Raw genomic sequence first — 13437 nt, 5'->3', positions numbered from 1 at the left:
TCTCAGGGAACTGCCTGAGATGGGGCTCAGGAAATGGCTTTGTTGCCGCAATGTGCTTGTAGCAGCCCCACCCGTCCCCTTCTCAACACAGACCATCCTTTTCTAGTTACCGCAGGCAGACCTCTTTCAGTAATGCAGTCATTAAAACATATATTATTTGTACCTCTCTGGCTAATAGAATACGCTCAAAGTCCAGGATCCAGCCTCAATTATGACACTAAAATCTGAGAGCTGCTCTTTCAGTAATTGGGTTTGTTTTCCCCCAACGAGGGCAGCGAGGTCATTGGCTGAATAGCCGGGAACCTTTGCCAAAAGTGGAGCCGCTCCATTACACTAGGCTAGAAAACCACCACCGGCCCACGAAGTTAATGGAACACTAACCCAACTGGTATTCTAGCTCAAATTCTGGTTCAGCGGAGCATGCTGTGATTTTAAGAAGCGGGTGTGCAGCAAGAACTGCTTCTATAGGAAGAATAACCTCAATGTCCTGCCACCCCTATATTTGCAACTTAAGTATAAGACCGTTTCAGGAGGGTAGCCGTATCGGTCTGCAGTAGAAGAACCAGATCTGAGTCCAGTAGCACCTTCGAGACCAAGAAGATATTTGAGGTGTAAGCTCTCAAGTGCCAGATAGGATGCTATTCATGAGCAAGAAATGCTAAGCTGAAAAGGAAGCGTGGCATCTCCTCACCAGTCCCTCACTGTGAGTTATTTTGGCATTTACCATCTGGTGCCTCCAGCAAAAGCTCCCCTGGACTGCCGTCTTGCAGCTTGTACGTGGGAGAAATGTTTCCTAGTTGCAGAGTTTGCCAGTTCAACGCCAGCGCCTCACTCGGCCCTCCCACCACAGCAAAGGCAAGTGCAGTGCTTACTTTGGCTGTTTCCAAGACACCTTCGTTGCTCTCTGGATCGGTGGACACTCGGAAGAAGCCCCCTTCATCGCCACGGACAATTTTGTACACGGCGAGCCAAGCAGCTGAGCCGGCTTCATCCATGTCGGTCACAGACAGCCGTACGACCTCCAGGTCAGCTTCGTTCTCCGCCACCTCTGCCGTGTACTGCAAAGAGCACATTTGTTTTAATATTTATATACCATACCCTGTGCTATCATCCCTTTTGGGGAGAATCACCTCTTACTTTCCTGCTCCTGATCTACCCATGCCCCTTGGAGGGGCCCTTGCACACACCCAACCCCCCCCTCGGCTTGGCAAGCACAGCCCTGTGTAATGTCTTGGCTATCCAGCCCCAGGCCGCCAAGAGCCTCAGCCTACCCGGGCTGGAAATGGCAGAGGAGAACACGGGGAGGAAGCCAGAAGGAGGAAGTCAACCGTCGGACTTCAACTTTCTACACTAAAGAAACATCCACACCCAAAGTTACTGATCCCCCCACCAGTTTTGTCAAGGCAGCCCTGGGACGTCATCTTTAGAAGCAGATGCACTTGGGCACACCAAAGGACCCATTACCACTGAGGGGCTGAACTGGGGGGCGTTGTCATTGGCATCACCGATCTCGATCACCGCAGAGGCCGTGGTGGTCAGCCCTTCGCCATCCAAGTCGGCAGCTTGCAAGACGAGCGTATATTCCCTGACTCTCTGGAAGAGGGAGAGATGCCAGTTAGCGCTTCTGATGGGCAGGCAGAGGATCCAGTGAAGACAAGAACTAGGTTTTCCCACGGTATCCACCGATCCCAGGGCTCTCGTCAGCACAAGAGACCTCCCCTCTGCCCTCCAACCCAAAGCAGACTAGCCGGCCTATTTAATGTGAAGACACGAACACAGATGGGGCTCAGAAAATGGCTTGGTTGCCTGAACGCAGGGGCTGTGGCTCAGTGGTAGAGCCTCTGCTTGGCATGCAGAAGGTCCCAGGTTCAATCCCTGGCATCTCCAGTTAAAGGAACCAGGCAAGTAGGTGATGTGAAAGACCTCTGCCTAAGACCCTGGAGAGACGCTGCCATTCTGAGTAGACAATACTGACTGATGGACCGAGGGTCTGATTCAGTAGAAGGCAGCTTCATGTTATATTGTCGAAGGCTTTCACGGTCAGAGTTCATTGGTTCTTGTGGGTTATCCGGGCTGTGTAACCGTGGTCTTGGTATTTTCTCTCCTGACGTTTCGCCAGCAGCTGTGGCAGGCATCTTCAGAGGAGTAACACTGAAGGACAGTGTCTCTCCGTGTCAAGTGTGTAGGAAGAGTAATATATAGTCAGAAAGGGGATGGGTTGAGCTGAATCACTGTCCTGCAAAAAGTATCCAAGGTAATGTGCTAATCATTGTCCTGTAAGTATCAAGATAATGTGCTAATGAGGGTGTGGTATGTTAATATGGAACCATTGTATCCTGAAGTGATCTGATAATGTGTGCAATCCAAAGCTAATCTGCATGGCTATTGTTGACTGTAGTCTTTGTTGGTCTGGAGGTTTTCAGGACAGGAAGCCAAGCCTTATTCATTCTTAAACTCTCTTCTTTTCTTCTTTTCTGTGGCAGGCATCTTCAGATGCCTGCCACAGCTGCTGGCGAAACGTCAGGAAAGAAAATACCAAGACCACGGTCACACAGCCCGGATAACCCACAAGAACCAATAAGCAGCTTCATGTGTTCATACACCCGAGGGAGCTTTCTATCAACTCTCGGTCTTGCCTCCTCTCATGGGCAGTGGCTCTCCAGGAGCCCTGGTGGAGGTCCTTCCCACCATCTGTTGCATAATCCTTTTAATTAGAGATGCTGGGAATTGAACTCAGGACCTTCTGCATGCCAAGCAGAGGCTCTAGGACGGAGCCACAGCCCTGCCCTTGCGGCTCTGAAGCCACCACAGAGAAGCAATACCCAGGATTCGGGAGCCAAGTAGCACCGCCTGGACGCTTCCCAGCTACAACTGGGTCAGCTGTTTAAACACCTATATCCTGCCTCTCCCTGTGGTTTGGAGCAGCGTGTGATAAATCAGCAGTTTTTACACACGCACACGACAAGATTCATGGCCCTTTGGCACAAGACATCTCTCAACAGACTCACGCCCTTTTTGAGCCCAACAACCCTTCAGTGAGCCTCCTGGCAAAGGCAACCAGGAGAGGGCAGCAGACTGCTCAGGAGGCAGCTGCCCCAGGAGAAGTCAGTGGTACTTTGGGCACGGGAAGCATTCGCCAGCTGATCCAAGTTGGCAAGCGGGTGCCTATCGGGAGAGGGCCACCTAGGAGCAGGCTGTGCGCCAGTGTCCATCCACACAGAAGAGAGCCTCCTTTCCCCGGGCATCTCACCTCTCTGTCCAGGCCGCTGGCAATCACACTGATGGCGCCCGTCTCCCGGTTGATGGCAAACATCTGCTTCTCGGGTTCGCCTGGCACTTGGCTCAGGATGGAGTAGGCAACAACCCCGTTGAAGGTCTCCACGGCGTCGTCAGCATCCGTGGCCGTGACTTGCATCACAGAGGTCCCTGGGGGTGGAGAGGCAAAGGCAATGTGTGAAGCAGGCCCAGGCTGACCCCTGGTCCACCCAGCCCACTGAAGAGGAAATTAATGGGTTAAATTAAAGAATTGAGAAAAAACTCCTAAATATAAGTTTAGAGAAAGCAGAACAGCTGAAATGTTGATAGAGAGGTAATCATTAAGAGGAACTAAGACAAGATAAATATAACTTTAGTCTAGCAAAGCAAACAGATGGAAAGTGCCTTAACTTTTAGAGAATGTTAAAAGTGACCGGCAGTGGCTCTTGCCAGAAACTGCAGGTGGCCCCAGCCCTGCTGGCAATGCCAGGGACTGAACCAGGGATATTCAGCAAGCAAAATGTGCGCTCTGCCCAGAGAGACAACATCTCCCAAGCACAGAGAAGTAGAAACAATGTTCTTGCTGGTCTCTTTAACCTCTTCGGCTCCCGCTTCAAGCGCTGGATTGAACACATGAAGCTGCCTTCAACTGAATCAGGCCCTTGGTCCATCAAAGTCCGTATTGTCTATTCAGACCAGCAGCGGCTCTCCAGGGTCTCAGGCAGGGGTCTTTCACATCACCTACTTGCCTGGTCCCTTTAACTGGAGATGCCGGGGATTGAACCTGGGACCTTCTGCATACCAAGCAGAGGCTCTACCCCCGAGCCACAGCCCCTCACATTGCTGTGGGATTACGTCCCTGACCAAGAGGCACAGGGAATTTCTTCAGCCTTCTCTGGGCCGCCGCCCCCCCCCCCGCCCCCATGCTTAGCAGCCCAGGCAGAGACCGTGTGCTTTCAGGGGGGTTGGGCCTGACCTGCCAGTGCGTGGCTGAAGAAACCTTCAGCAATTCCTTTGCTGTGGGACTCTGAAGAAAGACTTGAGGAAAGCTCCTCAGCTACCGTAAGGGAAACAGGAGCTAGAAGGCCTCTCGCCATGGGCCATCCCTAGGGACAGACCGCCTGCCAATGTGCACACACTGCCACCTCACTGAGATGGAGGAGCATCTTCACTTACCTGGAAGCATGGATTGAAAGGGTAGAAAAACCCACCTCTTAGCAACCCCACTCTCAGTATGGCGCACTTTTCAGTAACATCCTCCACAGCACATCAGGAATTAAATCCTAATACTTTGCAGAGACACAGAATGGAGGGGGGGGTCTTTCTAGTGTCCCCATACCCAACTCTAATCCCCTTACCAGGTGTTGCTCCTTCCAAGACAGACCCTCTGAAGACCTCCTGGGTGAACTGGGGCCTGTTGTCATTTTGGTCCGTAACTGTGACTATTATATCCATCGGTTCCTCCACCGGCTTTCCGTTTTCAGACACAGCGTGCGAGAGAAGCTGCAGGGGAGAACGGTCAACGTAGAAAGAGCTCGTGCAGCCCGGAAGACCTTCTTCCTCCACCACCCCGGCTCAGAAAAGAGCTCCTCCCCCACTGGGCCCCAAGCAAAAGCGGCAGAGATCGCCCCAAGGGAGCCCAAATGGGGAGCAGCCGCTTACTGTCACGTCTTTGCTACTGTCAGGCCTGCTAAGGTAACCTAGTTGTTGTCAGTCCCTAACCCAAGTGCAAGCTCTTACCCTAGGAAGGCCCCGGGCTGGCTCTGCTTCAAGACCTTGGTTCCCAGATTTTCATGTGTACAGTTTCGTTTCCACAGCTGTCCTCCTGTTATGTCTCCCTTGCCGGGGAAGCGTTATCTTGGAATTGCTAGTCATGTTTACTTTCTCAAGCCTGCCATGCTTTTATACTGTACCTGAACCATGTATCGCCATTACTAGCCTTCTTCTGCTTTTAGCAGTCAGTCCCTTTGATCTGTCTATTTGCTCCTAATAAAGTCTTAACTACTTCAGAGCCATCTGCCTGGATGAGTTTGATTCGGGGATGCTAGGGACAGACACCTGAACCTGACACTTACATGGTATTTGTCAATCGCTTCTCTGTCCAACGGCTGGGTCACTTTCATCCAACCCGACTCTTTCTCAATGATGAAGACCCCCTCGGGAGGCATGTCCGCCCCCTGCCCAGTGATGCTGTAGAAGATCTTGGTGTCTTTGTCCCTGTTGGATTTGATCTGAAGCCGGGAAACAAAAACAGGAGCTGCTGCAAACCAGGCAGAGGTCCCCTTTGGGCTCATGAAGCTGCCTTCTCTCCCAGCACACGCGGCCCACGTACCCCTCTCTCCTCTCCCCAGGGGCTCTGGTAGGAAGAGGCCTTTCCTGGCACCTGCTACCCCACCTCCCTGCCAATGGGACAAGCTCAACCAGGACTAGTCGGCAAGCCACGCAGGGGCTCCACCACTAAGCCACGACAGCCCTGCCCTTGGCAAAAGGGTGGGCCGGTTGCAGAATGCCAAGAAGCCGCCTCTGCCAGACCCACCCCTTTGGCCGCTCCTTCAGCAGAGAAAGAGGGGCTGCTCTTTGCACACACACACACCCATGAAGATCTGCAGGTAGCATGGAAGCAGCACCCCCTCCTGTTCCTTTCCCCCCCCCCCACAGATTGGGCTCTAAAGACACTACTGTACCTGGACCAGTTTCTTGGGGAAGGGCCCCCTCTCGTTCTCAGGGACTCTGATGGGTGGGATGACCCAGTCCCTCTTCTGCCGCTTCAGGGCAGACCCGGCCACTGGGAACCTTCGCACCTCCATCTGGTTGGCAGGATCAAGCCCCCCCTGCAAAAGGCCAGAGTTTTCCATGGAGACAAGAACCTAATGGCGCTGCTCCCATTTCTGTGCCGGCACCCGAGTCCCGCTGTGCACAGCTGCTTGAAACAGGGAAAGAGGACAGCATGAAACCCTAAAGCACCACTGGAGGGACCCCCAGGGCGCACAGGTCGTTATGGGTGGGCCCTAGCATCCCGCACAGGGGTCCCTCTCCTTAGCGGCTGCCTGTCGAGACATTCCATATCCAGCCCCCCCCCCCCCCCAAAAGCCAATTCGCTACAAAACATCAAGAGCCAGTTTTGGCAACAGGCCCCTCCTGCCCCGGGCACAAACAGTTCTCAGCCAAACTGCTGCTGACCCCATAACAAAGGGGTCTGGAATTCCCGGTTCTCATGATAAAGCCACAAGCAGCAGATGCAGCAACTTTAGCCAAAACGTTGCTAAGCCAGCCTGCAGAGAGAGCTGGTTACTCCACAGCCCAGGAATTACCCCCTGCTACAGACTTAGATTAGAAGAGGTTTGTTTGAAGCTTCCAGACCCAGGAAAGCTTCCCCAGGGCCCGAATTCCCACTGCCTCACACCCACCTTTCCCTTCAAGCCATCCCCAAGCTGCAGAAATTGGCAGGTTTGCACAAGGCAAGCATATCTGGATACCAGGAACGCCGAGAGGGGGCTTCCAACATTAGACAGAGGCTGTATTTAGGGACGAAGACAGGCCCCGGCGTCACAGAGGGGCAAAGGCAGAAATTGAAAATCCACTCATGGTGAGGAAGCAGAGCCCACTGGGAGATTTGGGATGAAAAACTTCAAGTACGTCTTGAACCGCCCCCCCAAAAGGCAGCTGTTACAGTGATGGATTCTCGGCTGTGTGAGAAGTGATATTCAGGAAGACTCTGGAGTGACTTCTTTTCTCTATTCACCCCCTAAAACTGGCATTGTAATGCATTCTAAGTTGACGGCCCAGAGGCCTCTAGCAGTTGGCAAGGGCAGTCAAATGCAAGGCCAACTCACACAAGGCTGGAACTAAAGGGGAAATCTGCACAACAAAGATTCTCTGGGGGACGCCTGACACTGGCTCAGGAGCCAGGCTGCTGCCCTGGGACTGGAAACCCTGTGCTGTGCTGCCAGTCCCTCGCTGGGTATCCCTGAAGGAAGTCCCAGCCGCTGTGCACCGGCCTGCTCTCCAAAGGCTGGGGAAGCCAGAGCTATTTCTGCCACAGGAAGAACTCTCCGCCTGGCTTTGGGCAGAGGGAGCCCCTCCGCAGAGAGGTGTTTCCTACCTGCGGAGGAACAGCCCGCCCCATTAGCATGGTTTCCACCACAACAGCCTACCGAGGCACAAAGGTTGCCATGGCACCCGCGCTCCCTGGAGGCCTGGCAGGTGCTCTCTGCACATTACCTGTGGAGAATGAGGGCCTTTGTTCCTCACGGTCACCCAGGCCGAGGATTTGGTTCCTGTGGAATCCCAGGCATGCACCAGGAAAGTCCTCTCTCCCCCACGCAGCTTTGTGTGGTGCCTCACCAGGACCGTGCCATCCGCCAGCACCCTGAAGTTGGCATCCTCGGCGCTGTACTGTGCCAGCTTCCATCCCATGCAGTCTTCAAACTGAACTGGGGGAGGGGGAAGAGGCAGCATGGTTATTAACGCCAGGCCTGGAGCTCAGCCTGCCAGGGAACGGCTCCAAACAACCACTTACGTCTTATCCCGAAGGAGGGAGAGGAGTCCTCCTTGCCCCTTAACTAGACAGCGCTTAGTTTTGCTGGGAGCCGTCTGTAGCTCAAAGTCCATTTTATTTAAGCCCTCCTGAGCCTAAGCAATTATTATCTGGACAAGCCATCCTCCGACCTGTCTCCGCTCGTGTGTGAACAAGTTCCCTAATTGAGGGCCCGGGGTTTGGAGAAGGGAGATTGGAATGCACCTCTGATAAGGAATCCCCCAGGAAACCTTAGCCCTTGACTTGCAATTGCTGATAGCATCTTGCAAGGGGAGGGGTTTTGTTTGTTTTTAATGGGGAGGGGGGCTCAGCGGGCACTCAGTAAGTGAGCCCTTGAACTGCTTACATGGGGTGGGGGGAGAGGAGCAGGAAGAAATCCTGGCTCAGGCATCTCTGTTCCTTCCGCGAGGGCACCCCAGCCCTCTGGAGGGGCCCAGCCCGGCCCTCTAAGCCCAGCATCACTTAAACAACACTCTGGGCATTTCCTCCCCCCTTAGACCCCCCCAGCTATGTTGGGGTCCCTGCTGCCTCTATTGGAGCCTCTACTTCCCCAAAGCCAGAAACAAACTGCAGCCCCTCCCTCGACCTTCTTCGGGATGTTGCTGCCTGTAGCACAGAGGCTGCCTTGCCCCAGGTGGAGGAATACAGGCAGGCAGCTGAGACCAAGCATCATGGAGCAGGGAGAACATCAGACTAAGATCTGGGAGACCCAGGTTCAAATCCCCTCCCTGCCGAGGAAGCTTGCTGAGTGACCTTGGGGCTACCCCACCATCTCAGCCCAGCGTCCCTCACAGGGCTGTTGTGAGGCTAAAATAGAAGACAGGAGAATGTAAGTGGCTTTGGGCCCATGTTGGGGAGAAAGGCAGGGAATAAATGAAGCAAACATGTTTCAGCCAAGAGCAGGCTGAGGATGGCAGCTGCCTGGCAAACGAAGACCCGGGCCACGGAAACCACGGCTGGAAATAAAAAGAGGAAGTGTCTGGCAGTGTCTGTCTGAACGCTCTGCAGAAGCTCTCCCAGAACTACACGAAAACAGGTATAAATGCCCCAAACACGCACACATTGAGAGCGTTCAATCTTGGGGGCTTCAACCTGCAGCCTACAAAGGCAAACCCCTCTAGCTCTGTTTAGCCCTTTGGTAGCCTGCTCTTTTGAAGTGTAAGGATGTGTCACTGGCCGCCAAGACTAGGTTAATTCATGCCATCGTATTCCCTATTACTATGTATGGGTGTGAAAGCTGGACAGTGAAGAAAGCTGATAGGAAGAAAATAGATTCCTTTGAAATGTGGTGTTGGAGGAGAGTGTTACGGATTCCGTGGATGGCCCCCCAAAAAACAACCAGTGGGTTATAGATCAAATCAAGCCTGAACTGACCCTAGAAGCTAAAATGACTAAACTGAGGCTATCGTATTTTGGTCACATCATGAGACGACAAGAGTCACTGGAAAAGACAATCATGCTAGGAAAAGTTGAGGGCGGCAGGAAAAGAGGAAGACCCAACAAGAGATGGACTGACTCAATAAAGGAAGCCACAGCCTTCAGTTTGCAAGATCTGAGCAAGGCTGTCAAAGATAGGACATTTTGGAGGACTTTCATTCATAGGGTCACCATGAGTCGGAAGCGACTTGACGGCACTTAACACACACACACAACCTGCTTCTGGGACCACATACAGCCCACACAGCAGCCCACGACCGAAAGAAAGGTCACTGAAAAACCAGCAACGTCCTCACTCAAGCCAAATCAACGCAACTAAAAGGCCAGTCGATGATCGGTGGAAAGAGCAGCCCGAGCCTGAAGCTCCGCTCCTTTTCTCCATTTCATCTAAACCCCCTCCTCAAGACTTGTTTTCACCAACCTCCAATTAGAAAGGAATGTAGCAAGAGAGGCTGGGGGTGTGGATTTCATGCTGCCACCCCCCCCCCACACACACAGCTTTATCCCACCCTGGGCAGCCATCTCTGCGCAAAGCCATTCCAGATGCCCCAAAGCTAAGGGGCAGACAGAAGGGGGCCTTTCAGGAATCCTGGGCCCAGCCCCTGCAATGCTTTAGAGGTTGCAACCAGCATCTGGAACTGGGCCGGGGACCCAACTGCAGGACTTGGTCAAAGACAGCCAATTGGGCAACCTGCTAAATCGTTTCCGGCGGCTTTGTAGAGGCAACCGCATGGAGAGGGCATTACAAGGATCCAGTGTGGCTTATTTCTTCCCAACTACCCAAAGTCAAGACAAGAGGTGGTGCTCCTCCCAGTTGGCCCGGGAGCCCCCAGAAAGGGTTGCACACACCCCCTCCCCACAAGGCCTTTACACGATCCCTGCTCAGAAACTGCCTTTCCTGCAGGGTTCCGGAAAAGTGGCGTGGCAGCTTCCACTCCCTGTCCTCGGGGCCGTTGCTTCCGAGTTCTAGAAGCATCCCAGCCAGTGGCAGGAAAGTCCCTTCGGAGCATCAGGCACGCTCCACTTCTCACACAGCAGAGGCTTGCATCCAAAAGGGGTGGGGGTGGGGAGAGGAATGCTTCACAGGTCAGCAGCATGCCAGGCAGCCGGCTGAAGAGGCGGGCCTGTCCCCAGAAGAAGGGCCAGTTCTCTGGCAAGCTTTGCTATGCCAGAGAAGGAGCCGGTTTCCTGGTTCCACTGTGCACAGGAAACCCTTGGCATGTAGCCGCTTCAGTCTCAACCGAGGCCACCAATGTGGGACAGCTGCAAGGGGGCTCCTTTCAGGCCCTGACCTGGGCCATATACGCCTCCCCCTCTGCACCAGACGGGAATGCTCGGCCTTTGCGCCACCATCCATAGGACCTAGCCACAAGGTCACAGGTGTGCAAGCGAGGTACAATTTGACTGGACAAATCTGAAACAACCACCCCAAAACCCCTCTGCTGATTTCAGCACAATGACTAATGCAGCTATCCACTAGAATGACTGACATACAAATACCCCATGGTATTCCATCAGTAAAGGCACAGAATTTGACTCTTGGAAACAGCCCTGCAGGGAGAGCAGAAAAGAAAGAGCCCAGCATAACCATGATAAGTCATAAGCAGAAGAGGGGCTCAAAGAGAAAGGGGGAGCTTCAAGCAAGACTTTTATAGGACCAGACAGCAGTTGAGATACCAGAAGAGAACTTCCCTGTTGAGGGTTCAGGAGTTCTGCTGCGGGATCCAGGCACACCTCCCAAACACAAAAAGCAGCTTCATCTGCCCCCTCCCCCAGCTGGAAAGCCCTGTACCTGCCCAGTTCCCACCCCCATCACCCAGGCTTCCTTCCAACAAGAGCAGAAGCCTCCAACTGCCCCCACATCGAGCAAGAAAGGTTCTGAGGTCAAAGCCGACTCCAATTGCTCATCACTTAATGGGATCTCCTAAGTGCCACGGCCATTAGCAGAGCTCTGTGCGGCAGCCATTACTGGAAAAAGCTTCCTCCCATCCCAGAGCGGGGGTGGGGCCAAGGTAACCCCTCCTGGCACTGCGTGGGGTGAGTTGGTGCCAGCAACTTCTGAAGAGCGCACCCCCCCAGCCGCTCCATCGTGTCTCAACAGGGGCCCTTTGCCCCTGGACAAGGACTCCGCTTTTGTCCAGGTGTGAGCACACAGCCACTGCAGCCATTCTTCCTCAACCAGAAGACCAGCCAGTAACTCCCCACTGCAACTGGGCCCCAGAGTGGCACTCCAGCCCTAATGAATGCCAGAGGGGTTGCTAGAAGGGCAGATCCTCCATCTCCTGGCCGGGGCCTGCTCACAGAGCAAAAGGACACCCCTCTGGGGTGCCATCTCCTCTACTCCCCACTCCTGCCCCAAAGGGGGACCAAGCCGTTTCTGGCCCAGTGGAGAAGCCTGCCCCCCCTTTCTCCTGCCTGTCTGAAATTCAGCAGCTCCTCTGTGGGCTGGGGGGCTCTTATCTCAGAGGCCCCTCCACTCCAGAGTCCAGCAGGGCACGAGGTGAGGAGGAGAGCAGGAGCCTGCAGCTACCTTCAAGCAGCACAGCAGACACCAGAGAAACTGTGGCTGCAGGAGCCCCCCCTCCAGCCTCCCTCCCACCGTGGGCAGCCAGCTGGCACCAGCCGCTTGCCATGCAACCATAGGCCAACTGAACATGGGGACTGCCCCACCCCAAAAGGATGCCTAAGTATTCCCAGTGGCTAGTCCAGAACCGCAACATTGCCTGGTCTGCAGCATGCAGAGGCTGGATGGCCATCTGTCGGGAGCGCTTTGATTGTGGGATCCTGCATGGCAGGGGGTTGGACTGGATGGCCCTCGTGGTCTCTTCCAACCTTGTGTGATTTTGTGCACACCCCCCCAGCCAGTCCTGAGAAGAGGAGTCAAAACTCCAGAAATCCCTTCACGGCAGGAGATCACGGGGCAAAGAGCCGGGGCCCTGCCCACCCCCCTCCGGGCCCAAACCAGCCCTCTCTCCCTTTGATCTTGCAGGGTGCTGAGCAGACGGAGAAGGATCCTGTCATCCAGTAATTGCCCCTGGGGGCCGCTCCACTGCTGACACACCTGGGAAGTGGGAGTGCCAGAAGATGCCTGCCAGGCCGCCACTCACCTCCCCCCCCTCATGGGACAGGAAGTCCAGATTCTGACTAAGGACGCCAGGATTTTAATGGGCCTTGGCCCCTCGCCACAGAAGAGGAGCCGGGCGCGGGCAGGCCTGGGCCACGGCTGGGTGAGCAGGGCACTTTCGGACGCAGGCAGCCTGGCCAAACAACAGCAGAGGCCCTGCCCTGGCACAGTGGGATACTCCAGCTGCAGCCTGGGGCAGGTGGAGAGAATTGCGGGGGGGGGGGGGAGAATGAGAGTGGGGCATTCCTATCAAAGGGGGCAGTCTGGGGTCTCCTGTGTTGGGTGGGTGAGTTTTATATCTGGCACACAGAGTTCAGGGGATTCCAGCTCCTGGCAGGGGTGCCCCAGAAGGGAGACAGAGCCCCCTCCCTTCTGTGCACAATGCCACTGTTTGCAAAGGGCAAAGGGGATGCCAGGCCAGCCCCCCCCCCCCCCAGCACAGCCCACCACACAGCCCCCTCAGCTCAGGGGCCAGGGAGCTCACCAGGCAGGTGCCGGGGCAGCCCCTCCTCCCCTTTCCCCGGGCAAGAAAGGGCCATTCGGACGGGGGGGGGGGCCGCAGGAATGCCGGAGCCGCCCGGGCCCTGCGCTGCGGCCAGCCCCAGCCCCCCCCCCCGCTGTACTCCAGGCCCAGCGGCAAGCAGGCCTGCCGAAGCCCCCGTCGGGGGAGGGGCCCCCGGGGAAGGCGGGCCGAAGGGAAGCCGAGCGCCCCCTCCCTCCCTCCCTCCGAGGCCGAAGCCGGGGGGCGCCGGGCAGAAGCCGCAGACGGACCCTTCGCGTTGCGAGGGCCCCCACGGAGAAAGGGCAGAGCCCCCTCGTGGCGAGGGGCGCGCTTCGGATCGCCACGACCCCCCCCGGCCCCGGCGCCGCTTACCTTGGCCCAAGACGTGGCCTCGAGGCAGGGCGTCGCGCGACACCTCGAAGGTACAGCAGCCCTCGGCGAAGCCGGCGCCACACGGGAGCGGCGAGACCCCGCTCGCCGCAGCCACCTGAGGCGGAGAAAGGACCGGGGGGGGGGGGCGTCAGGCAGCAGTCCTTCGGCAGACCGGCCGCCCGCCCGCCCCCCCCCCCGGCCCGAGAAGGG

General features: G+C 55.6%; 1 protein-coding gene across 1 annotated transcript in view; it reads right to left on the bottom strand.

Moving 5' to 3' along the window:
* The window catches only part of LOC130488817 (B-cadherin-like), a 51088-nt gene extending 37854 nt beyond the window's left edge, over window positions 1-13234 (bottom strand). The window contains exons 1-8 of the mRNA XM_056862484.1: window positions 13228-13234; window positions 7477-7688; window positions 5940-6086; window positions 5331-5486; window positions 4614-4758; window positions 3251-3426; window positions 1465-1593; window positions 873-1058 (exon numbers count right to left, since the gene is read on the bottom strand). Coding sequence (XP_056718462.1) covers window positions 873-1058; window positions 1465-1593; window positions 3251-3426; window positions 4614-4758; window positions 5331-5486; window positions 5940-6086; window positions 7477-7671 — 1134 coding nt within the window. The 5' untranslated portion in view covers window positions 7672-7688; window positions 13228-13234. The remainder of the gene's footprint in view (window positions 1-872; window positions 1059-1464; window positions 1594-3250; window positions 3427-4613; window positions 4759-5330; window positions 5487-5939; window positions 6087-7476; window positions 7689-13227) is intronic.
* Between the last annotated feature and the right edge of the window lie 203 nt (window positions 13235-13437).

The sequence above is a fragment of the Euleptes europaea genome, chromosome 17 (assembly GCF_029931775.1).
Source record: "Euleptes europaea isolate rEulEur1 chromosome 17, rEulEur1.hap1, whole genome shotgun sequence".
NCBI classification, from domain to species: Eukaryota; Metazoa; Chordata; class Lepidosauria; order Squamata; family Sphaerodactylidae; genus Euleptes; species Euleptes europaea.
This window is presented reverse-complemented; position numbering and strand designations above follow the sequence as displayed.